The 25331-nt window shown below is 43.7% G+C and overlaps 7 protein-coding genes across 9 annotated transcripts; 4 read left to right on the plus strand and 3 right to left on the minus strand.

Moving 5' to 3' along the window:
* The first annotated feature begins 117 nt into the window (after positions 1-117).
* Positions 118-2387, plus strand: LOC132258004 (GTP-binding nuclear protein Ran). 2 transcript variants are annotated; one of them, XM_059755094.1, is made up of 3 exons: positions 118-238; positions 635-1107; positions 1729-2387. In XM_059755094.1, exons 2-3 carry the CDS (start codon positions 676-678, stop codon positions 1942-1944), a joined length of 648 nt encoding a protein of 215 aa, XP_059611077.1. In that variant the 5' UTR covers positions 118-238; positions 635-675; the 3' UTR covers positions 1945-2387. The 2 variants fall into 2 exon arrangements, with proteins under 2 accessions (XP_059611077.1, XP_059611078.1); XM_059755095.1 differs by lacking the exon at positions 118-238 and adding an exon at positions 414-533.
* On the minus strand, positions 2322-4138 carry LOC132257997 (elongation factor Tu). Its single transcript, XM_059755084.1, has 2 exons — positions 3988-4138; positions 2322-3775 (listed from the first exon to the last, which is right to left on the minus strand). Exons 1-2 carry the CDS (start codon positions 4025-4027, stop codon positions 2424-2426), a joined length of 1392 nt encoding a protein of 463 aa, XP_059611067.1. The 5' UTR covers positions 4028-4138; the 3' UTR covers positions 2322-2423.
* Positions 4139-4257: 119 nt separating this feature from the next.
* LOC132257998 (ferrochelatase, mitochondrial) lies at positions 4258-5807 on the minus strand. The gene is made up of 2 exons (XM_059755086.1): positions 5679-5807; positions 4258-5615 (listed from the first exon to the last, which is right to left on the minus strand). The coding sequence occupies exons 1-2, from the start codon at positions 5743-5745 to the stop codon at positions 4483-4485; spliced, it is 1200 nt and encodes a 399-aa protein (XP_059611069.1). The 5' UTR covers positions 5746-5807; the 3' UTR covers positions 4258-4482.
* A 132-nt stretch (positions 5808-5939) lies between these two features.
* On the plus strand, positions 5940-6978 carry LOC132258003 (DNA repair protein XRCC3). The gene is made up of 2 exons (XM_059755093.1): positions 5940-6054; positions 6118-6978. The coding sequence occupies exon 2, from the start codon at positions 6139-6141 to the stop codon at positions 6976-6978; it is 840 nt and encodes a 279-aa protein (XP_059611076.1). The 5' UTR covers positions 5940-6054; positions 6118-6138.
* Positions 6979-7449: 471 nt separating this feature from the next.
* On the minus strand, positions 7450-9499 carry LOC132258001 (protein MEMO1). Of its 2 annotated transcripts, XM_059755092.1 has the most exons (5): positions 9450-9499; positions 9088-9188; positions 8325-8406; positions 8086-8267; positions 7450-8018 (listed from the first exon to the last, which is right to left on the minus strand). In XM_059755092.1, exons 2-5 carry the CDS (start codon positions 9134-9136, stop codon positions 7450-7452), a joined length of 882 nt encoding a protein of 293 aa, XP_059611075.1. In that variant the 5' UTR covers positions 9137-9188; positions 9450-9499. The 2 variants fall into 2 exon arrangements, with proteins under 2 accessions (XP_059611075.1, XP_059611074.1); XM_059755091.1 differs by lacking the exon at positions 9450-9499 and having other exon boundaries at positions 9088-9268.
* A 6-nt stretch (positions 9500-9505) lies between these two features.
* Positions 9506-10520, plus strand: LOC132258005 (calcineurin B homologous protein 1-like). Its single transcript, XM_059755097.1, has 2 exons — positions 9506-9677; positions 9817-10520. Exons 1-2 carry the CDS (start codon positions 9611-9613, stop codon positions 10320-10322), a joined length of 573 nt encoding a protein of 190 aa, XP_059611080.1. The 5' UTR covers positions 9506-9610; the 3' UTR covers positions 10323-10520.
* A 4080-nt stretch (positions 10521-14600) lies between these two features.
* On the plus strand, positions 14601-16908 carry LOC132257617 (ninjurin-2-like). The gene is made up of 3 exons (XM_059754600.1): positions 14601-15059; positions 16266-16448; positions 16542-16908. Exons 1-3 carry the CDS (start codon positions 14919-14921, stop codon positions 16704-16706), a joined length of 489 nt encoding a protein of 162 aa, XP_059610583.1. The 5' UTR covers positions 14601-14918; the 3' UTR covers positions 16707-16908.
* Positions 16909-25331: the final 8423 nt, after the last annotated feature.

The following is a 25331-nucleotide window of genomic DNA, read 5'->3' on the forward strand; positions in this document are numbered from 1 at the left end:
TTTGGATAATTCTGCACAATTAATTATTTGGCAAGATTTCAGTACATATTTACCATGTTATTTTGTGCTTTTTCCGCTTTATATACGCTGGGAAAAAATTACCTTCCTCCCTGTAATATATCTGAGACGTTACGGTGACGTTTCGCCGCTGGCACCACAGTTTCCTGTTGCAGACTTTTGACGTGCAGCCCTTATTTTCCGGTCCTCGTTTCACAATTCACTTTTCATCGATATTCAGGTAAATTTCCCGAGCATCACTTGCCGCCGGTGGGCTGTGCGGCTCCCCAGGGCGTCCGCCTGGGCAGAGAGAGCGTGAAAATGCGGAGATTGGCTGTGGAAAAATGCGTGGTGGGCTGATTCGTGATGCATGCCAAGGTGTTTGAGTCATGGACGCCCAAGTGACAGTCGCAGTTGGCGCTAGAATTGCTGGCCGTGCTTTAGTGGCTGCTTCAAACGCAAATATCTCTGCATTTTCACTACTTTCCCTCAATTTTCCACCCGAAAGCAATAGTTGAGACTGTTGGTGTGCTCTGGTGTGTAGTCTCGTGCGTGTGACGGGGTTTTCTGGGCGGGAAATGGGCATTTCACGAGAGCATCTTCGTGACTCAGTGGTTTTCGTTTGGCTCTTCCGCAGATTCCACTCGACGGACCAGAGGAATAGATTAGAAGAGCATCATGTCGTCTGACGCAGATATGCCCACTTTCAAGTGCGTCCTGGTGGGCGACGGCGGCACCGGGAAGACCACCTTCGTGAAGCGGCACATGACGGGGGAGTTCGAGAAGCGATATGTCGCCACGCTCGGCGTGGAGGTGCATCCGCTCGTCTTTCACACAAACCGCGGTGCCATTCGCTTCAACGTGTGGGACACGGCCGGCCAGGAGAAGTTCGGCGGCTTGCGCGACGGCTACTACATCCAGGGCCAGTGCGCCATCATAATGTTTGATGTGACTTCCCGCGTCACGTACAAGAACGTTCCAAACTGGCATCGGGACTTGGTGCGCGTCTGCGAAAACATCCCCATCGTGTTATGCGGCAACAAAGTGGACATCAAGGACCGCAAAGTGAAAGCCAAGAGCATCGTCTTCCACAGGAAGAAGAACCTCCAGGTGAGTCGCATCCCTCTGCAGTAGCGTTAAACGCATGACGAACAGAGAGAGAGTGTCCCAGGGGCGGCCAACTAGTGAAACTTGCACTGCCAAATTGTGTGATTCAACACTCTACTGGGAAAGATCCAGAAGTTGTCTTTTGATTTGACGCTCTTGCGTCACACAAGGTCACACACGAATCTCTATATATGCAAAATAATGGGAAATTTTGATTTTGCAAGTCTGAAATCCTACAAAGAATTTTCTTCAATTTAATTAAGCATTTTGTGAGCTACTTTTCATCTGTGTCCTTATCCATCAAACGCTAACATATTGAATTGAATTAATTTCACCCCTTTTCTGTTCCACATCCAATTAGGCGTAATTTGTCATTTGGCTAAATTTAATATTCTTCCAAAATTAGGATAAATCAATGATATTTAATTAATTGTCCAGTGACATTGTAGCGTTCTTGTGTGGGAGTTATTTTATCATACAATCCGCGTTGAATTGTGCAAATTTAGCGAAATGTAATATTTATGGTACAAAAATATAAACTTTTCTAAGACGACGTCTCAACTCTGCACAACAATCAATAACAATGAAATCACAATGTCTCTTCTTCTCTCCTTCCACCTGCAGTACTACGACATTTCGGCCAAGTCGAACTACAACTTCGAGAAGCCCTTCCTGTGGCTCGCCCGCAAGCTCGTGGGCGATCCGAATCTCGAGTTCGTGGCGATGCCAGCCCTTCTGCCGCCCGAGGTGAAGATGGACAAGGCTTGGCAGATTCAAATCGAGAAGGATCTCCAGGAGGCGCAGGCCACAGCTCTGCCGGAGGACGATGAAGACCTGTAAAAGCACACGCAAACACACTACCCCATTCGTCGCGACGCCACTGAGAGATCTTCGTCCTCTCTCTTGAGAGAAATTATACAGCTACTCAAACGCTAGGGGATGACATTGAATAAATAATGGACTAGAGAAGGAGAGACTCTCATAAGAATTCGGCAAAGTGGACGCGAGCGCGACAATGGAACACTTTTTGGTTTATTTCCGGGTCATTAAGTAGACTTTATATAAACGTTGATTTAATTGATTACTTGTACTTGCGAAAGAGATGGATTTCTACTCTAGATTGATTTAGTTGAAGCAAATTTTCTCTTGATTTTCCCACGGTGGAATCTTGGACTGATCAGCGATTATGTTGAGTGTGTTGACGGATCAAGTTGAAATTGTATTCTTTATTGGCTCTTTTATTTCATCTTAACAAATACATTTCCGTGAAATATTTGACAAAATGCCTACTTTCTAAGCGCATCTCGCGCGACGCTTCTCTACTTCTTCTCCACTGCCTGTTCGCGCTTCTGGCGCGCCTTCTTGCCCTCCGTCAGCGCTATACGCTCGTCGGCGTTGAGCGTTTGCAGGACTTTGGTCACGACGCCCGTGCCGAGCGTGAGCGAGCCGTCGCGCAGCGTGAATCTCTGTCCCTGCTCCAGCACCATCGGCCTGAGGAGGCGCATAATCAGCTTGGCGTCCTCGCCGGGCATCACCATGTCCTTGTCGACGAGCGACACCTGGGCGGCGCAGTCCCACGTGCGGGAGAACATCTGCAGCTGGATGAAGTTGGTGAAGGGCTTCTGGCGGCCGCCCTCCTCCTTGTTCAGAATGTACACCTGGCTCTCGAAGTGGTCGTAGCCCTTGACCGTGCCCGGCTTCGCCATCACCATGCCGCGCTTGATCTCGTCACGCTTTATGCCGCGCACCAGGGCGCCCAGCTGGTCGCCGGCGTGCGCCTCCTCCAGGATCTGATGGAACATCTCCACGCCCGTCACTGTGCTCTTGAACGACTTGTTGTAGCCCACGAACTCGCACTCCGCGCCCTTCTTCACGATGCCGCGCTCCAGCCGACCCGTGACCACAGTTCCGCGTCCTGGGATGCTGTACACGCTCTCCACGGGCAGCAGGAAGGGCTTGTCGAGGTCTCGCTCTGGCGTTGGGACGTATTTATCGACTTCCCCGAGCAGCTGCATCACAGCTTCGGCACCGATCTTGTCATCGCGGCCCTCGAGCGCCGCCAGGGCGCTGCCCTTCACCACGGGCACGTTGTCGCCGTCGAAGCCCATCTCTGACATCAGCTCGCGGATCTCCATCTCCACCAGCTCCACCATCTCCTCGTCAGCCGCGTCCACCTTGTTGATGAACACCACGATGTAGTTTATGCCGATCTGCTTGGCCAGCAGCAGATGCTCACGCGTCTGCGGCATGACTCCGTCCGTGGCCGCCACCACGAGAATCGCGCCGTCCATCTGCGCCGTGCCGGTGATCATATTCTTGATGTAATCCGCGTGTCCAGGGCAATCAGTGTGTCCGTAGTGTCTGTTTTCGGTCTGGTATTCGATATGCGCCACATTTATCGTGATGCCGCGCGCCTTCTCCTCGGGGGCATTGTCAATGTCCGTGTATTTCCTGGACTCCGCCAGATCCCGGTCGGCCAGAACGCGCGTGATCGCCGCTGTGAGGGTGGTTTTTCCGTGATCCACGTGCCCAATTGTGCCCACATTGCAGTGGGGCTTCACTCGCTGGAACACCTTCTTCTCGGCGTAGCCTCTTGTCTGGCAGGAGATCAGTCCGGAGAAGCGCTGTGTTGATCCCGCAATCCAGCCCTTCCGGGCGGCATCCCGGAAGACTGCAAAACAAAGAAACCAAACCCCAAAACATCAACCCAAGCTGCACTATCTCATCTCTCAGGTAATCTTCCAACGCTTCCGCCCTTTGTTTCCCGGAATTATGTGAAATTATGTAAGAAATGTGGATAAATCTGCGGAGAAAGTCTTGTCAACAGCGATAACCTCAAAAGGGGCGCTGTTCCATGGAAATTCCCCGAGAAAATGTACTCACGAGGTGTCAGAAGGGCTCGCAATGCAGTGTATGTCGTCATTTTTGTGAGATTTTCCTGGGTAAAAGCAGCAGAAATGGAAGGAAGAACTTTTCCGAGACCGATGAAAATGCGTGAAAATCAATGCGGCTGTCACAGGTAATGTTTTATTACAGGGCGATGAGCGTATGTTTTTTTACGCGCTTGATACATTTGATAGCAATTGATTTACTCATTTTTTCGCATCAAATATTTGTATTATCAGATTTTAAATCTATCTGGAACAGTTTGGCACATGCTTGATGCTGTTCCCAAGTTTATATTAGCTAAAATCTCAACTCCTATAAGCTCGCCAGCATTCATCTTGAATTTTGCCTCCAAAATCTTGACAGCACCGCCCCAAGCGGACAAATATCGCACTAGATTTGAAACCCAAAAAATAAAACGATCCAAAATTGTACTACCAAAACCATAGATATGCTTTATCACATAAATACATAATATAATTGCGAGCGGGATTATGCACAGAGCGTCTTGTACCAGTTCTTGCTCTCGGAGCACCTGGAGTTGACGCAGTGCGGGCAGCGGGAGAGGAATTTGGGGGTGATCTTGGGGCCTTTCTTCAGATGCTGCGCCACGATGTCCGTGAGGGCATCGATAAAGATCGGATGATCATTGGGCGCTGCCGCTCGGCCGACGCGTTCAATCTTCAGCTCCTGCGCCAGCTCATGGCAATATTCGATGTCGAGCTCGTGAAGAGTCTCGATGTGCTCATTCACGAAGGCGATGGGAATGAGAATGAAGTTCTTCTTGCCCTGGCGCGAGTAAGCCTTCAGGGCGGCGTCGGTGAAGGGCTCCAGCCAGGGCAGGGGGCCTACTTTTGACTGCCACACGAGCACATGAGGATTGCAGTGGTTGAGCTCCTGCATGACTGCCTGGACAGTTGCTCCCACTTCGGAGGGATAGGAGTCCCCACGGTTGACCGCCTTTAGGGGCAGGGAATGAGCTGAGAACATCAGGATCACGTCCCGTTGTCTCTCTGGCGGGAACTTGGCTAGCTCCTCGCGGATTCGCTCGGCGAAGGTTTTCGCCAGGAGCGGATGAGTTGGCCAGCGATCGATGACGCTCCAGGAGATGCCGGCGGGCGCAGTTCTCTTCCGGAAGTGGTCGAAGAGGGCGTTGAAGCTAGAGCCCGACGTGGCGCAGCTGTACTGAGGGTATTGCGAGAAGACCACGACTCTCTCAGGACGATCAGCCTCGATTTGGGCCACAGCTTCAGCCGTCGTCGGCGTCACGTACCGGAAGGCGACGTAGTGCCGATGGGGCGCAGTCTCGGGGGACACTTTGTCCAGTTGGCTGCACATCAGCTCGCCTTGGCGGTTGGTCCACTTGAGGATTGGCGATCCTCCGCCGATTTCCTGGTACTTCTTCTGCACTTCCTCCGTGCGGCGCTGAGCGATCCAGGGCCCCAATTTGCTCTGCACCGGCAACTGAATCATGTCCCTGTCCGTCATGATGCCCAGCAAGTAGTCGTGAACCTGCTGGGTATTCTGGGGACCGCCCATGTTCAGCATCAAGACAGCCGTCTTCACTTTCTGCTGATTCACAGCTGACGTCGAAAGAAAGCGAGCCTTTTCCGAGCTCCATTTCCCTGGAATTCAAAGGACAGTCGATCAGGAGATACTTATGGACTTCTGCTGAAGATTTTACTCACCTATTGGGAGAATGCTTCTTGAAAATCTGCTTAAATTCATATCAAAAGCAGAGAAAAGGCACTGCATTCCGGAACCGCACTTTCACGCTGCAAGCGCCGTTTAATTACGCGTAGTTATTTTGATGTAGAGATTATAATACAAAAAATTTGGAAAGGTTTCATGTTTCCAATTCTCCCTTATCTTAGCAAAATATTTAGAGGAATTTACATATCAGAGGCATAAAATCATTCATTTTTCATAATGAGGAATCGGTGATCAGAATTGCTTTGAGTATTAAAATTTTACTACTGACAATAGCTGTGAATTGTGTCAATCGCTCTATTTGTGATCCTCTGAATTTTCCGCAAAGAAACGAGCTAATTCCTGTACAAATCTGTAAGTGTAGTTCCTCAGTAAATTCTCTTTAATCTTACAAATAAATTCTATTTTCTTCTGTAGTTCGTTTGTCCATCATTTCTGATGCTGGAAGAAAACATCTCGGCTGGATCTTCTCAATCCCAGAGCAATCTTCTGCCTGAGTCTCAAGAGATTCCAACCGTGAAGCAACTCATGGAGCAAAACCACCCGCCGTGGAGTTCCATCTCCTTCGGCTGTCGCGCCCTGGATCAATTGCTGAACGGAGGACTTCCGCGCCGTGGCATTTCAGAGCTCTTTGGCGAGTCCGCCAGCGGCAAATCCCAGATCTGCATGCAGCTGGCCGTGACAGCTCAACTGCCTCCGGATCGGGGCGGAACGGGCAAGGGTGTGGTGTACTTCACGACCACCGCAGGCCGCTTTCCCACCGAGCGTCTGTTCGCCATCATCCAAGCGGTCCAGGAACGCTATCCGGACGTCAAGAGAGAGTTCATGAGCAACATCTTCATCCAGAGCCGCATCGAGATCAACGGACTGCTGCACTGCATTCAGAATGAATTCCAGGACTTCCTTAAGACTCACCAGATCGGCCTCGTGATTGTGGACTCGATGGGAATCTTCAGATCAGAGAGGGAAACTTCGGCCAGAGCAAAGTTTATCAGGAGCTTCGCAATTAGTCTCTTGCAGTTGGCAGAGAAGCACGGATTCTCTGTGCTGTGCGTGAACGAAGTGGTTTCCATTCCTGGCCACAGTAATGTCTTTCCCAGTCTGGGACTCGCGTGGGCGAATCTCGTCGTGACCAGGCTTCAGGTTGCACGAACGGAGAGGACGACGCAGACTGGAGACATCGTGCGAACAGTTTCTGTGATGCAAACTCCGGAAATTTCTCTGGACTCAGCAGAGTTCATCGTGACGAGTAAAGGAATCTACGATATTTCCACGTAAGTTCTCATCTTATTCTGTTCAATTTTATTCAAAGAAATAATTAATGAATATTAAATGAATATCCTAAAAGAGTTGCGTGCAGTTTTCTGGGGAATTTTGGAAATTTTCCATTCATTTCTTGGAAAGATTACTAAATCGCATTTATCTTCTCATACATTTAGTATACTGAAAATGATGAGTCTTAAAAATCTTAACACCTATTATGAAAATTATTCGTTCTCTCCTGCTCCAAATGAAGGTAGTTTGTAAAAGGTTTGTTGAACTTCACATTTTTTCACATTTTGACTCAACAAAGGGAATTTAATAATAGCAAATCTGTCAATTTTCAATTTAAAGTATATGCTACAATTGTCATTTAAAAAAATGATCCGATAAAGCAAGTATCAAAAACCACTACAAACTAACTGGTTCATGCAGAGCATGGCGTTTAAGTGCGTTTTGCGGGATCAAAACGGTTGTCTCGCCACTCAGTTATTCGAAGATTAAAGAGCCGGAAGCGTAGCTGACGCTGGAATCGGACATGGACTTGCATTGGCTGCTCTGAGCGTACTTGAGGAACTTAAAGCTCATGTTGTAGCCTCTGCTCTGGAGCGTGTGCACCGCTTGCATCATGACGCCGATCGGATGGCGTCCGCAGATGGTGTTGTTGTACTTCTTGAGATACTCCGTGAATGCAGCCGGATTGAGACTCTCAATCAACTCCATTCCCGACTTGTCCAGCTTCTCGATGGACTTGTAGATGTGCCCGCAGCTCTTCTCATAGTACGTGTAGCGGAATCGCTGGCCCCAGTGGCAGAAGTCCGATGAGATCACGAAGAGATTCTGCGGATCGGCGAGATATGGCGCCAGGATCTCACCATAAGTCGCCTCGCAGTTTGGCGTGAGAGATCCCACGAGAATTGGCACAATAGTGAATTGATTCTTGAAGTCTTCCATCACTTTGGCGACATATGGTAAATGCATCTCTATGCTGTGCTCATCCTCGTCGGTCTTCAAGTCCATCCACTGGAATTGCTGAGACTCCCTCAGCTCCTCATTAACTGCAAAAGGAAATTGTTCTCTTAAGCATACACGCTCTGCTTGGCAAAAGGAATCGTGTGTGCTCACCAGCCCTGTCCACTATGAGATCATAGAAAGGTGTCTTGTAGGTGGTGCAAGACGTTAAGGCACAGCCCTTGATTCGAACGTAGTGTGACGGTCCCAGGATAAAGACGCGCTTCACTACAGCCGGACTCACTTGCCGATAGGCATAAGCAGCACATTCCCCGCAGTAAGTGTAGCCGGCGTGCCTGCAAAGAGTCCGAATTACTCTCCAAACCCAAATCACCAATTTCACCGTCACTCACGGAGCAATGATGGCACGAGCAGGACCGTAGCTGAGCTCAGCGTTCGCCAACCAGTTGTCCAGCTGCCGGTTGAGTTCGCTCTCTGGTGGAAGAAAGCAAAGAAATCATTGATCAACCGAATCCAAATTGACACTCTTGATTGTCTGAGTGAATTAAGAAATAAATTAAATGTTGCGGAAAAATTCATTATGAGGCTTCAAGACTTAGTCTTTCTCCCTCTTGAAAATTTTGTACACCCAAAACAGCTCACAAGCCTTGTTTAGTTAAATGGAAGAGAAAACATGCGAATTACTTGGATATGAATATCATGAAAATTTCGCTAATTTTTTCACGTAAAATATATTTATGCCATTCATGCTTTTTTTGTAAAACTTTTTTTCAAATGATTCATGATATGGGAATGTACGTAATCTTCCATTTCTGGATGTGATGTGAACTTTGTGTTAAATTTTTCTCAACCCTTTCTCTCTACTTCATTAATTGTATCATCGTCTGTATCATCAGTTTCGTCAATTTCTCTCAAGTTCCTCGAGGCGAGGCTTCCATTCGTGGGTCAATTGCTGTCTCCAGATTTCCAATGCATCTGCAATTTGTCAAATTGTATGAAAACGTCGTCCTTTTCACGAATAACATCCATTTCCACGGACAATAATATTTGCATTGGCAACAAAAAGACAGACTTCTCTTCCGCCCCGAAAGGAAATTGATCAAACGGGCGAAACAAAGAACAGCTGATTTTGCGTGAAACTTTATAACCACAAACCTGAATCCGTGTACCAACTTCCAGCGTGCGTAGCTTCTCGAGATGCCATCGTAGATGATTTTCCAACAATCTCACTTCACCTGAATCACAGTGAAAGAGGGCTTTTCGTGGAATTTCACTAATTGCTCGCGAAGTGCAGCCAAAAAATGAAATTTCACGACTGTCAATCCGACTGTCCCAAAATGTCCCAATTTTGCGTGCAATTATGGTGTAATTTTTATAGGTACATAATTATTGTGTGTAGAAAATATTATGAACGAATTGAATAGCTCTAGTTCTAGGTCTTGGGGCATTTAGGGTACGTTTTTAATCGTTTTAATATATTAAAACAGCTGAAAGCGAGGTTGAAAGTAAAAAATTACAATATTTTACGCATGTCCCAAAACGCATCTGCTCGATGAATCAAAGCCAACTTCACGATAATCACTTTGGGTGATTCTTGGGCGATTCGCTGTGAAACAAAAGTCAAAGTGCAATTTAATTCTCGAATTCCGCAGTATTTTGATCGTGAAGTGCTTGAAGGATGGGTAATAAGTCGTCCCTGTTGCTGAGAGAGGAGGAAATCGGGCAGATTCAGGAGGAAACTGGCTGTGAGTATGAGCAGGAGCGTCCTTGCTCTGGAGTCTGCGGGTTCAGGGACAAGTTCATGGAAACACCTTCACTTGGGGGCGCTTACATAATGCCTCAGTCGCTGATGCATCCTGACCTGGTGCTTATCGCTCTTTGCAGTCACTGCGAATCAGATCGAGCGCCTCTACTCTCGCTTCACGTCACTGGATCGCGGAGATTGCGGCACTCTGTCCAGAGATGACTTTCTGCGGATTCCAGAGCTCGCCATCAATCCCCTCTGTGACCGCATCGTGCATGCCTTCTTCGTGGAGAGCAGCGACGACAGGGTGAACTTCCGGCAGTTCATGACGGTGCTGGCTCGCTTCAGGCCCCCGAAGTCCAATGACAAGCGCAACAAGCTCAACAGTCGCTCGGACAAGCTCCGCTTCGCCTTCAAGATGTACGATCTGGATGACGATGACTCGATCTCGCGCGACGAGCTGCTCAGCATCCTGCACATGATGGTGGGCGACAACATCAGCCAGGATCAGCTCATCTCCATCGCCGAGAGGACGATCGTCGAGGCGGATCAGATGGGCCACGGAACCATCAACTTCGAGGACTTCTGCAAGGCCCTCGAGCGGACCGACGTGGAGCAGAAGATGTCCATACGATTCCTCAACTAACTGCGCGACAGTGAGCAATCGAATGCACAAGAATCTACCAAAACGTCGACCCTCTGCAAGCTCTCTGGTCGATTTTAGCTACTTAAAGTTGCACAGGAAGGTGTCAGTCATTCCGCTGGTGATAGAGATCCCGAGAGATGTGTCTTATAAATGAACAAATAACATGAATTTAATAATAGATACAATTTCAGTGAAGAACTATTGATTTTCAATGCTGTGGATAAATTGACATTTTTGTGGCTTGCAGATTTTTTTTTGTCAGTGTTTCCCTTTTCGGTACGATTAGAAAATCCAATGCAACTATATTTTGTCGCCAAAGAGGAATTTTCAGCAAAAACCCGATTATTTCTGTTCATGTGAACAAAATCGATACTTTAAAATATTCAGAAAGCGTAATCTCATTTAATAATAATTCCCATGTGGATAATTCAGATAGTTACCCTCCCACTCGAATTTTTAATGTAAAACCATTACTAGTTTATTGCAAAAACTCATGCATCATTCAATTTCCCAGCTCTTGGCTCTAAAGTGGGTCCTCGAGTGGATGATTTTGCCAGCTCTCTTGGCTATTGTTTATGATGAAAAGGACGGACCCGACGATAATGTGTAAGTTGTGTCGTGCAAGTTGATTCTCCTGGAGTTTCTATCGCAAGAAATGGCATCGTAAATTGCCAAAGCTCGGTGGCGAGAGGCCAAGTTGAAAATATCCCGGGTAGATTTTCGTTCATATTCTCGCATTGGAGAAAATCAAGTTCCCACTCATTTTCCGCCCACTTCCTTGGCTTTTTTCCCTCCTCCTGACTCTTGAATCTTGGAGTGTTTTGCGGTGAAAACCAAAAGATCTTCCCTTTGTGGGGAACTGAAATTTATATGTATACTTTGTGTACATATATAGTGGCTTTGTTGCCGGTGCGTCTGTGCTGGGGAAATGAATGAGGCTCTGGTTGAGTCTTGAGATGAACTTTCGAATGGCACGAGGGGGGTGGGGGGCAGGGGGATGTTGAAAAAATTAAACTATTGTGTGCTGGAGAAGAGTTGTTATCAGAGGCAGACTCTTTGCGCCTTCACATCCAGTCGGTGCACATAAACTTTAATTTACTTTTGTGTACGTTATCGTTTCGATTGATCTTTTATTCAAAAGGTTTTTGGGGAAACAAGTTAATGCTTGAGGCGAACAGGGGCAACATTTTCGGCAAATGGGACCGCTTTTGGTGCGCTACAAAACTTCCTGCCAAAGAAATCATGGGGAAAGAGCCGAAGCGGGCGGAGACGACAGGTGGGAAATTCAAACTCCGGGGATGATGAGAAAACATTCTGGCGGGCCTCGTAAGGCTTTTTGGGTGTGTATAAAATGTTATTTCACTCTCCGGTTCTTCTCGCTTTGGAGGCGCGCACTCTTCTAGAATTCTCACTACACACACACGGTAACTTTTGTGCCTTATTTGCAAGGTGAAATTAGAGGTAAACAAATACAACTTAAATGAATAATTATTTATTTCACCCGCACTTCGGGCATTTTTCTGCATACCCGCAAACTGTGGGTGGAGAAAGATGAAAATTCATATTCATTTCGTCATTAGTTGTCCATTTTGCTTTTACCCCTTGTTTGATCAATTTTCCCCCATACAAAAGACAGTAGTCTCTGTCAGTTATTGTCTTTATCACTTGCAAGGACTATTGCTCTGTGAAAATGGACAATTTGTCGCCCCAAACGAAGACTGAGGATTCGATTCTTGCGGAAATTGACAATCTCAAAGCCGAACTTACCGCCAATTTGGTCACATGCCAAGACATCGGAAGGATCATCGAAGAAATCTCTGTCGTGGATTTGAGAAGAAGTCTCTCAAGCGATGATGACAAAGTTCAGGCACGTGCGCTGGAGGAAAACCCTATTGAGGAGACTTTGGAGAAACTGAGAAGCAACCGCAGCTTCAAGTTCACGCCCACAGACGGAAATTCTATCGTGGGGAATTTCGTGAGTTCCTTAGACAACCTTCAGGAAGCCATGAACAGCTTGAAGGAGTGTTCGGAGAAGATGGTCATGATTGACAAGAAGATCCAAGAAACCATTCAAGAAGCGCAAAATTCACTTTCAATAGTCTGTGCTGATTTTCAGGACGCTTCATCAAATGCCTCTTCAGACTAGAGGCCAGAGAAGTGAAGGAATTTCCGGAAATTTTTTGAAGCAATATAATAAATTTTACGTGTGAAGCCTTTGAAGCTATAAAATGTGAATTTTTCATTCTGCAATTTCAGCCTTTCAATCTCCTAATTCGGATGATGCCTGACAAATGATTTTTCACTTTGAGGAATTTCATGAATGTGTAATTTCCGTATTATACAATCATCTGTATTCATATTGGAAAAGTCTGCTCGTTTATGAGGAACATGTATTGCATTTACAATCTGTGCGCTACGGCAGGGGCTGCTGCGTAGGTGTGTTTGGGATGATCCTGGGCACTTCGGTTCCCCCAAAGGAGAATGCGAAGAATGTGATAAATCATCCCATGGTATGTTCACACATTCACTGCACATCACGTTGCATCACAATTCACTAGCAGCACGACCACTAATTATGCATTTGAAAGGATTTCAGCATTCGAAGCTCTAATTGGAAATTTTCCCATCATCCTCTCAGTGTGAACAATTGCACACTGTTCTGGGCTATTGAAGAAGTTGCAATTGCTTTTGCAAATGGTAATTTCGTTCCCAATTACATCTTCGCATCAGAACTCATGGACATGCCGTCGGTGTGCAGTTAGGGCTGACCTTCGGTGGTACTCCATGTCAGGATGGCATCACACACACATGAGATCTCTCGGTGGAAATTTATCGGGAATCTATCTCACATCTCTCCCATTTGCAATATTAAACTCAGCCCCGTCTGATGGGAAGGGGCACATGGCTTTTGCCCTCTCTTGTGTGTGTGGTGCTTGGTAATATTTATCGAGAGGGGGAAACTTTGTCTTGGAAGCTGCCTTTGAAGTAGTAAATTTCAAGACCAAGACCCATTTCTAATTGCGCCCGAGTTAGGCGGTATATCTCATTCAATTTCCGCCCGCTCCTGTCTTTTTACAGCTGATGCCGGAGGCCGAGCTTTGCAGTTGCCGCATCCCGACCGCCAGATTTACGGCCGCGCCGTAGAAAATGAGGATGGAGCAATATTGCAATAATCGGGAATTAGGTTCCCCTGCCCATTTACCCGCACACACCCTTTGAGCGGGGAGCGAGAGAGCGCACATCGGAATCAAACACTGAGCAGAAAGGGTAGGAGAAAGTAAATTTCATCCAACCTGTGAGACTGTCATGTATAATTTGTGTTTCTGCTGCAGAACATAAAGGAATTCATTACGGCTCTCACTGTGCCGCCATGGCTTAGTGTCAACCAACCCTTTTTGGGAAGTGGGGAAAACATAATAATTCCAATATGTAGTAGAAAGTTGGGGATTAATTCAGGACTAATTGAAATTTCCAAACTATACGAATTTATGCCATTTACTATTTTGTACTCACAGCGAAGTGAATGGCAAAGCGTCAAGAATGGGGTAAATTGGATGAGGTGAATTCTCACAAATCACATAATGTATTCCATGTATAAACTTGTGTATGAACGAAGCTTTGAAATTATTTAACTTTCTAGTTTCTAGTCAAATACCAAAAGTTGAAAAATCTCTTGCATATGTGTCGGAAAATCTGGATTACGAGACATACGATATTTTCCATCAGGTCCTATGACCTCTGTGATAACAATTTTCAATACCTATTAATGGACGCAGGTGAATACAAGGGTAAATATTTTGTATAAACATATTTAAATATTAATTTGCCTAATTAATGCATTCAATTTATCAGACCGGAATGAGTGTGTGACGTTATTACAGTATGAATTAATGAAATGTTATGAAAAATTTGATATTTCATGCTAAAAATCTGCTTTTGGCGACAATTTTCATTTATGTACTCGCTTGTTAAGTGGCATTTATGATTCTGGAGGCCACTTTATCAATCCCGTCGCGACTGGCGCGCATATTTATTGGCAATTGATTGATACGAGCAGGTGCAGAAGACGCAGGGTTCAGTGGCATCTTTGTATAAATTGAACAATTGAGCACTTTTCATCTCCCTTTGTGTTGTATGAATCGCTCAATTGCAGTTTGAAGTAAATTGAATGGGAGTTTGAACAAAGTCAAGCGCCGAGTGGCTGCGAAGGAGTGGGTGATTGCTCAAGTGGGGGTGAAACACTATAAATAGGGCATGCTGTCCGATCGGGGTTATGGAGTTGACTGGAGAGACAAATTTATCAGCTAGGTGGAAACCTCTTTATTGTCATCAGTTTAGAAGAAAAACACAAAAAGACACTTTCCACTGTGAGCGGCAGTATCAATTATTATCGACTATACTCTCATCAGCTGTCGATTGGCTATCTCGGCAGTGCTATTGTGTGTGGCAATATTGGCATGATCTAGTGAATGAGTGACAATAACTGAAATGCCACGGTTCTTCATGATAAAATGATTGTGAACACTTCAAGTGAAGACAGAGCGACTGGGAAGTTTGGTGGATCAGTGTGGAAAATTGATTTTGTGAGGAGCTTTTATGGTGCGACAGATGGCGAAGACGCGAGGATACGACAATCCCGTGGCGTTGGCCTCAACTGCCACTGATGAGAGGTCAACTGGCCGCGACCGGACGAAATCGGATGCGGAAAATAGCCCTGATACAGCAGATCGTATTCCGGTAATAAAAATATTAATATTGTTCTCCCATTAAATGTTGATGATGATGAAAATGCTGTGTGAAAGTTTTCAACTTGTCCCGGGACATCTCAGACTGTGGCCCAGTGTGCAACCCTAATAATTTCGCCGTTTATACATCTCGCATCATCACATTCTTGGGGTCAACTCTCTGTGTGAGTCACTCTCCCACTCTAGCTGACCCATTCGCAGCTCGGACTCTCGCCATCGTAAAAGTGTATCCCCATAAATTGTGTATAAGTGCAATTATTATCGGTGAAAATTACTATGTGACCGACTATGAGTGAGCGCCCATAAAATTTAATAACTCCCCACACAGCGCGCCTGCATCCGCACACGACCACACAGTCCTCTTCCGCCCACGTTCGCTCCAGGAAAAGACACAGAGGCGAATGAGCGCCAATAAACGGCCAGGATGATTATTGCAGTTGAAGAACTTTCGTGACGTTTTCCGCTGAAAAATTTCATTTCATTTGATTGCACTCAACGAAACTTCATTTCCACTTTGCTCACTATGGGAACAATGAGGAATTGAGAAATTGGCCGGAATTCTTCTCATTATATTTTATTGCTCAGCATCTCAAGACGAGAGAGTTGTTGGAAATAATATTTCAAAAGAGAATATGAAATTCGAAACGATTAATTTAGCAAAAGTCAAAGTAGAGAATGGATATTGTATAGAAACTTATAGGATAAGTTACAATAGTTATGGAATTTTCCGATAAAGTGAAGTGAGATTAAGCTTTAAAGCGTTAGTTTGAGTTAGTGATAAGTTACACCTATATTCTATAAGCACATAAACGCTTTCATAAGTTATCTACATAGGAATTTGTGGTATTAAATTATCCTTAAGCATTGCATAAAATTTCTTTCTTTCACTTAACTTCACCATTGAAGGCCTTAAAGTATGCGGCAACTTGAGAAACACTCTTGAAAGTTGCGATAATGTTCTCAATCGCACACCGACGTTTTTTTTTGTTATTGAGATAATAAGATATGCCCCTCTCTGCACAGGTACTTTGTATTGATCTTGTGATTGGGCAAACATTGAACCAGAAAAGTTATCAACTCACTGAATGCGCTTTCGCGCAGAGATAAGAACGACATGCGAATGAACGCTGGCTTGATTAGTTTTTAATTTGATTTGCTTTCCCTTTTCCCACCCATTACGCTTCTACCTGTGCTGAAGGGAATCCGGAGAATCTTCAATGCCAACAGATACGCCACGAAGAAGACATTGGCTCAGGGCATCCTTGATCTGGCTCTGCTGGCCTCAAATGCAGCCCAGCTGAAGCACTTGCTGAGGATTGGAGACGCCCACGAGTTCTATACTCTGCTGCTGGCGCTGATTGTGTCATCAATCTGCCTCCAGGTGAGTGATTGATATCTGGGATGATGGAGAAGGATGAGTCTAATTGTACAATCTCGTGCCGAATAACACGATATTTGGGATTTCGGCCTACAGGTGATTCAGGCGGTCGTTTGCGTCGTCCTCGGACTCATCCTGGACATCAACAATGTGGCACAGCAGAGAGTGTCGGACATCTGCAACAACGTCTGCGTGGTCATCATCATTGTCACTGTGGCCATAAACGTGATAATTAGTTCCTTCGACCTGAAGGAAGGGTGACGACTCAAGCAAGAGTCTCTCAGGCCATCGCCGAAGGCGAAGGATGAAATTCTCTGAGGGTGAAAATTGCCATATTTCTCGACTTGCATTCGGGGATTTTAGGTCCCTGGGCATATTACGCATTTAATTACAATCATTAACTTTTAAATGTTCAATTATAATTTTATATGTCTATAAATATCCTTATCAGTGCTCTGCGAAATTCTCAGTCTTTTTATCTCTATTTATATGTATAAATTAAATACATGGAAAGTTCCTTGGAGGGCGTTATACTCTATCTGCGCAGCATATCGTCGGCTGCTTAGTTCAATATCGTAATTTGATGTTTTCTTTTCACAGTAATATTGCGGCGTATAACAATATCGCGAATAAAGCTTTTTATCTTAAAACCACGTCTCAAGTAATAAATAATCGAAAGAGATATGACATTGGCTGATGAAGCCAACGATATGTGTGAATGTTTTCTCGTATAATTACATAAAGTAACTAAAATCTTTTTTATTGCATCTGTGGTAAGCAATATTTAAGTCGCGTAATTAATTTCTATATTCAAGCTTGCAAAATGTATATTCTTTTTTTTTGCCAGTCTCATTTAATTTTTTCGAGTGACTCCTTGATGATTTGATAACGCAGAAAGTGGAATCGCATTCATGGGCGCCACTAACTTTCATTTTAATGAGAAGGAAACTTACTCTCTTCAAGTGTCAGTGAAAAAAAATTGTAGGATGAATAGACAGAAGAGTCTTCCCTTTTCAGCGTATGCAGTATTTAACCTCTTTCACTTTGTGCTGTTAATTATAGGGAAACCTACAACATTATTTTTATGAACTTATGAAATTGTAACGATGAGAAATATGATTATCCTTTGAGTTGGCGCATTTTCCGGGGTTTCCCAGTGTTTTTTATCTCCATGAAAATCCCACTGTTCCTTGAAAATGTGTGCAATTGTCTTCTCTCCCCGTGAGAGAGTGTATTTTAATCATAAAATATATTATCTGTAGTCGTATAAAATGAGAAAATCCATCATTATCCACCAGACGAGGGAGAGTAACAATGGTGTTTTGGGGTTTTATAGAAGGGCCAGCCGTAGGGCGGATTTTTGGATGGAACATGGGTTGTGTGTCTGCTGTTGGCCAAATAGAATCTTGCCGAGAACCACAAAAGTAATTAATTTAATACCTTTCTGACATTGCGGCATCGGCGGAAGAATGGCAGAAGAATCTATAATATCCCAACAGTGGCTTGGGAGTCCTGCCATTGTGCTACACGTTTTAATGTGAATTTCATGAGCGTTTATATTATGCCCAGGTGTAATACGCCCGAAGATGCCATTAACTGACAAGGGATTCTCTCTGCCATCCTCACATCCCAAAATCACAATTATCATACACTTCGTGCTACGCTTCGCCTCGAGACTCTCCCCAAAACTGATGGAGTTCAAATGCTGCTGCCAGTTGGCATCATGGATGTTTAATTTTTATTGCACTTGTTCTGACGCGTGTGTCATTTTAGCATAAACTCCTTCATGTGTAGAAATACAATTAAACCACACTTGTGATGGCCATAAACTTACTCTGCTCACGTATTAAATGTTCTATAAGTCTTTTTTCATATGCAGCATCACAATCATCTAAAATCATGCATCACAATGTAGACCAGAGAGCAGATTAAATGTTTAACCCGATTAACCTGTCTGTATTTTTGTGTGTTACTTTGCAACGGTTTTACGGTATTTTAATTACAAGTTTAATTCCTTGAAATGCTGCAGCTGCGAAAGGAAATAAAATGTAGAAAATCCACTTTGTGTTTGTTTACTACAATGGAATCTTTTGTGTACATAATACCATTTTTGTACTGGTAAAGGAACTGAGAATTTCCGCGGAGCTTTTCTCACCCTATTGTAACTGAGGAGCATCAGTAACACTTGATTTAAAGATAACAATCGTGTTAGAGGCGGAAAATCTATGTTTGCTTTCTGTTCGTGGAATAACACTTCTTCAAGCTTCACCATTCACACAAACTTTATGTGAAAACTATTTATGGGAAAATATGTGCGTTCGCTGAGCCGTTTGATTCACTGGTAAATATGCTGAGAATTTAATTCTTTGCAAGACATGATTTTTGATTCAGTGAGCAAAATGTGGAATCTGCGCGGGAATTTATAGCGAGGGATGTGGAAATGAAACAGATGAAATTGAAAATTCAATTAAGTGCGCTCTTCTAATTTATTGAGGCATTTATGTAATTAATATATTGGCAATACTACATTGGCTTTTATTGCTTATTTTATTGCTCTGCCCCCTACAGTTAATTGTGGTAGACGTACAATTCCATAATCAACCGATATTTCCGACTCACTCGTCTTATTTACCGATGTGAAGGGTTGTTTGGTGGAAATTTCACTGAGTTTATGTAGTTGCTTGAAAGTAATTGAGATCACCACTTAAATACACTGCGGTTCAAAGAGTAGACAATTAAGGAAAGATTACCTGGAGGTATCAAATTCGCGTCGTATTTTCTTGTGGAGATAATTAATAGCTCTAGTTGATGTCTGTGAAATCATCGGTGTGTGCAAGAATCTAGAGTTCTAAACAAAACATCGTTATTTGACGCTGTTCTGTTATTATGACGATGTTAAAAGCGGAGACTTCATCTAAATGACTAATGTTTAAATGGCAAAAGCACATGAGGCAATCCCGACAATTATCACGTAAAGGGTTGTGATTACTCTGGGCCGCACTTCCTGACTCGGGCAGGCGGTCAGGATGAAGGAGGAAAAGGCAAGTGTGGGAGCTGATGGAAATGAGGAAGAGATTTCGGTAACCAAATAATGTGCCACATAGGCAAATACCAGCTGGTGAGGGTGAGATTGGGGATATTAATGAAAAACACGAAACGCCCTGGAGCCTCCCATGGAATCACCCCTCCGAATGGCTGCCGGCCCGCATTGTGTGCATGTAATGTGAGCCACAGGGTGCCACACACGTATTTTGGGGGATGATTGATGGGCTTTGGGGAACGCTTCACTCGCCAAATTGATGGTTTTGTCCATTTTTCACACATTCTGACCGCGCTCTGTAGATTTCCGGTGGGCCGCCGGAATTTTCGGGGTGCACGATTCTCAAATATCCTCAATGCTTCTCTTGTTGTTGCTCAGCACTTCGCCCCCACGATACAATGTGGAGGGAACAATGTGTACCGTGATGACAGTGATTTTTCCTCTCTTCCTTTCCACCACTCCCGCAAGAGCTTTTGCCGCATGAACTTTGGAGAATTCGCCGAAGGAGGAGTTATTGTGCAAAATTCTGCCTCATCCCGGCAGATGCTCCGTAGAGAGTATCAAATTTTATTTCTGCACGTGCTAGTTGGTGGATTTCGGGCTGAAGTTGCGGGCAGACAAATTCTGCAATTTATTCCACTCCAACAACACTGACGGATTTATCGAAGTTGTTGAGAATTTCGAGAGCTTCCGACGCAGCAGGTGGAGAGACGGATATCTAGTGGTCCACACATCAAGATATGCTTGATTTGAGGTTGCTGCACAATGTATAGCAACCATTTTTTATAGTTTGAGAATTCATCTGATTTCTTTTGGAAATGCCAAAATGCTCATTGCAGACACCAGTAAAATTTTTAGAACCATGCTGCATTTTCCACGTAGTAGCTTTTAACAAAAGTTTCACAATTATAAAGTTTTCCAATTCAACTATGCGGCTTGGGTAGCTTAATTGATTGGAGAACTTTAGAGTTACTCTCTGAATTTTGGAATTTTTCAAATTGCATTTTTAAGCATTTATACACATGTCTCTGAGAAGTTTCAACGAGCTCCTTGTGAATCCTTTTCGATGAAAAATTTGATGACTACTCAGTAGATTTTTCTGGAGCATTTGAAGCTTTCATCTTTTTGATTTCCTCACGTTCGCGTGAGAATCACAAGCAATTCTCTTCGATCTCTATTATTTATTGGCAATTTCTCGGAGATGCAGGATTACTCTGTCGAAATATTTCATGGTGAAATCTCTCGCTGTTGATCTGTTCATTTCACTTGCCATCCTGCCTCATCCTTTCACGTGTAGAAAATGCATCAGGAAAGCCGATGTTCGTATACTGCCAACAATGTTTCTCCATTTTCCTGCAAAAAGCTCTACATATGCTCCATACTTGCCCGTCACCGACAATACCACCATGATGGGAAAGATTGAGAAACTTTTCCATTTGCAGGAGAGTGGCTGTCGACTCTTCAGCCTTGCCACAGATGATGTAGAATCACTGTGGAGGTGAATTTCGTCAAAAGCTCTCCCTCAAGAACACACATAAAATTCTCTGGGAAAACTTTTATACTGGCACTTTTTCATTGTTTTATATATACAGACACGCACACGTATTTTCACAGTTGAGCTAAATTCGCTTCATTGGCTTCGTGAGATCTTATTCATTGCTATTTAACCGCTTCACATCGACATGAGAGCTTTTACGACATATATTTCGGCCCCTATTGCAAATGGCCTGTCCCATTTTTGGAAGTACATGCAGGCAATGTCATTCAAGCATATAGCTAAAGAGTGATAAGCTGCAAAGACTTGGCAGAGACTCTAGAATTCTGACCGAGAACTGTGATTTGCTGAAAAGCTTTCGTCCCTCATTTTTTATTTATATCCATATGAAATTGTACAGAAGATATGTAATATTGATCATATCTTCGAAGACCGAACGTTTTAATAAATTTCACACTTTTTGAGTAATAAAATTGCATATGATATTTCATTCTAATCTACGAGAAAATCTCACTGACTGTGTAGGATATTGCCGCTGAGTCTCTCTATGATAAAATTTAATAATAAAATTTGCTTCTCTCTTGCATCCAACGTCACCTACACAAAAGATATGGTTGAGCGTCTGTAAGCGGATTTTATTATCAAGTTGAAATGCGTTCTAGCGGGAAATTCACGTCTGGATGCATTGACAATTTCCAATTCTCGGTGAAGAGGGGGAGATATGTATGAGAGTATTTCTGAAATTGCAAGTACTTGAGAACCATAATAACAATTCGTGGCGGAAAAACCAATTTTCCACAATAAGCTCAAGCTCTGACTTGTTTCTCTTGCACTGACATCTCAATCTACTGAAGTCACACTGTATATTATGAAAATATGGGTACGAAGGAAGCTTTATAAGTTCAAGGAGTGACTGTGGTACCACAGACTTTCTTATTGAGCTTTTTCAGCTTCACCGACATCAATACACTTGCCCTCCAGTGTCAAGTCTATTTTCAAGCTCAACGAATGGCAGCTAGAGAATCAAAGATTAACTCCAATGTCTCACTTTAGCAGGGAGAATTTCATTACACCTCAACAAGTTTTTAATTAACGAGCGAATTTTCTACCCGTGAAGTTGTCATTTCGAAGAAATTGCTTCCATTGTCGCTCCTTTGACAAAATCTCATCTAATCATTTATTTTTGCTGCGACGACAAGAACGAAGAGGGTGTAAAAAGATGCATTTTCATGCTGACTAAGAGATTCGTTATTGAATCTAGTAAATTAGATGAAATGCATACGATGGGATGAACAGAAATAATGACATTGCGATGCACAGACTCATTTAATTTCAATTGACGTTCTGAGGAGAATTCGGAATGTGAGCAAAAATAATTGAATTCACAAATTTTAAACACAAAAATTTGAATAATATTTGTGGCAAAGACATTCCAATTAAGTATTTATATTTATTGTTTGATGTCAATTATTAGCATCGGACAATAATTCAATTATTTACGAGCATTTCTCATATATAATTCCACAAAATGTGTGTGTGGTAAAATAATGTACTAAATCTCTTGTGAAATTTGCATATCTATTACACGTATAGCTTTGCTCGGGAGCCATTTACGTATCGTTCCCATTTCGTGTGGTTGATAAGATGAAGAAATGAGCAATTTTGGCTCAAGCTTAACCAGACACTGTACGCTTGAAGCGCAGCTTGAGAGACTGATAAGGAGCACTTTCGGAGCTGTGATCTATGGCAAATGCAACTGCAGATGATGGAGTATATTTGGGCATCACATTTGAGGGAAAGATGTGAATTTGACGGCCAACACAGTCGCCCAAAGTCAGATCAATTTGCAAGTGAATGCTGTAACCAGCATCGCATGGCAAAAACCTTCACCCACAGCCATTCATCACGATTTTGTGCTCAGGGTACCGTCGTCCATCTCTCCGCATGATAAATGAATGTGTTGAGTCACGTGGCGATGCTAAAGTTGAGCTCACACTAGAAAGATTTCGGGCAGTTTTTTCGCAATATCCATTCTCCGTCTGGGGATTATCTGTGGACAATTAAAACAAATCACCCTCAATTAGGTGACTTGTCGTGCGCACATTTGGACCCCAAAAAGCACTCCAATCCCACCATGTGCCACTCTCGTGAAATTGCCGTGGGGATTTATGGGGGATCCGCAGCGATTGGCAGAGATGATGGGAGTGTGATTGCCATTCTCTCCGATATGCGAGTGTCTATCGGGCTCACCTTTCACATCTCCTACGGCTCCTGAGGAATTCTTTGCATTTTCGAGCGAAGGAGTATAAATGATAAATCCACTTGAGAGTTGAATTGAGGCTGAATCATCCGAAACAGGAGTACTTGGATGGGAGGTAGAAGTGAGCTTTTTATCGAGGCAGTTCACGTTCTCCTTTACATCCAGCCACACACATTCTCCCTATTATATTTTCGCCTCTTCTCCATCGCTTCGCACTCTGTTGCTGCAGAAAACTAACACACAATCGTATTGGCTCACAAATAAGACGTACACATATATCTGCACATATCATAGTTATGGCAAAAGCAGAATGAGTAAATTTTCCCAGTCCACTGACTTCACCGACTGGAGTCTCTCCAATCTTCGAGTTTTCTCAATGGAATCTTTCCAACCCTAAGAATAGTCATACTTCTTTCACCCTGATATACACTACGAATCATCTGCTTTTCTCACTCCCCGCAATGAAGTGGGATTGGAAGAAAAAGCACCACCACCACCTATTGTATGTATGTGGAAATGTTAACAGACATTCCACTAGATTAAATATAAATTTCTGTTAATAGCAATTTTCTCTCCTTTACACGATAAGCATAACAATAAAAAAATTAGGCCAGATGGATAAACTGAAATAGGCACGAAAATTATTAAATGAGATTAGTATGGCCTTTAGCGAATATGTATAAGAAAGAGAAAAATAAATGGCACACAATACACTCGGAGAAAATTAGGCACTGAATAAAGATAATCAGTCTCTATTAGGTTGACAAAGACAATCTTTCTGAAGTATTGAATGACCTGATTTCAAAAATTAGCTGGCGAATGATGACTTTTATATGGAAAATGAGGGAGAAAAAGGAGTTGGTAAATACGAAAAATAATCTATCAGCGAATATACTTCACTTCATCAAAAGTGACGGCATATCCATTGTCAATATCATCAAAGAAATCGAGGCTAAAAATCGCTTACACAGTGAGCCATTATAATCCGTGGGATTTACTTGATATTCGCACGGCTGAAAATGCAAAAGTGTAACACGAGACTGAAATTAGGACGAAAAAGCCGAGCCACATAAAATAACATTAAAAATTGAATAAAAACATCCAGGTGCCCTTCTCCCTTCGGCTCAACTCTGTCTGCTCTCGCCTTGATCTGAACCTAATGGAAATTTAATTTAAAAATTCCTCCCTTTCGCGCACGTTTACCTGCCACGACGATAAACACCCCCGCAGAGACAATTCCACCTGAAGCTCCTCCGCGGCGCATTCTTTTTGTCTTCGGCACGGAACACCCCTTCGGGGGATAATTGGGGATGTGTCTCGTGAGTGTGTAAATAGATTTAATCACATTGATTTGATACAGATGACTCTTGGTGGGACCCAAATGGGGTGACAGAGGAAAAGGCACGAGAGCCGATCATGTAAATCAATAGAGGAGGCCTCAACTGGAGGTTGAAGGGTAATGTACACAACAAATTACTCTATTTTATGTAATCAAATACATAATGTACAGAATTTCACTGGCATAATCTCTATTTCATATCTTCCCAGAGACTCCTCCGGAAGCCCCGGCAAGGCACGGAGTTTGGGTAATAATATAGATGATGATGATGATGGCTCTGTATTGAGTGATTTTTTTTCGGGGGGTTTCACCCCGCTTATTCATGTTTTACACAAGACTCTCGGGCAATGGGGTTGCCAACACTGCTCCCTTATTTGCACAATTCACCCTCCAATCCACCGGCAGGCTTCGGTCCCATTATCACACTGACCAAAGCCGATGTGGGCAGAAAAGGTGGAAATTGAATTAAAAATTCATTTTCCCGCTTCATTTAGTTTTTTCTTCCTTCCCCTTTTATGCCATGTGGCACGTCGCAAAAGTGCGGGTTAATTCGAAATTGAATGTAGCAGAAGATTCGAGGGGTCAAATTAATTACTTTAATTGTTTGCCGTGTTTACCACAATTTAATGAAAATCCCCACAATGAGTTTCAATTTATAAGGATTTATTTATTCTCACCTCGTCAGAAAGTATTTTCCACTAATGACAATCATTAAAATGCGGAATCCTCACAGATTGTGCAAACAGACAAGC

Source organism: Phlebotomus argentipes, unplaced genomic scaffold (assembly GCF_947086385.1).
Source record: "Phlebotomus argentipes unplaced genomic scaffold, Phlebotomus argentipes genome assembly scaffold_4, whole genome shotgun sequence".
NCBI lineage: Eukaryota > Metazoa > Arthropoda > Insecta > Diptera > Psychodidae > Phlebotomus > Phlebotomus argentipes.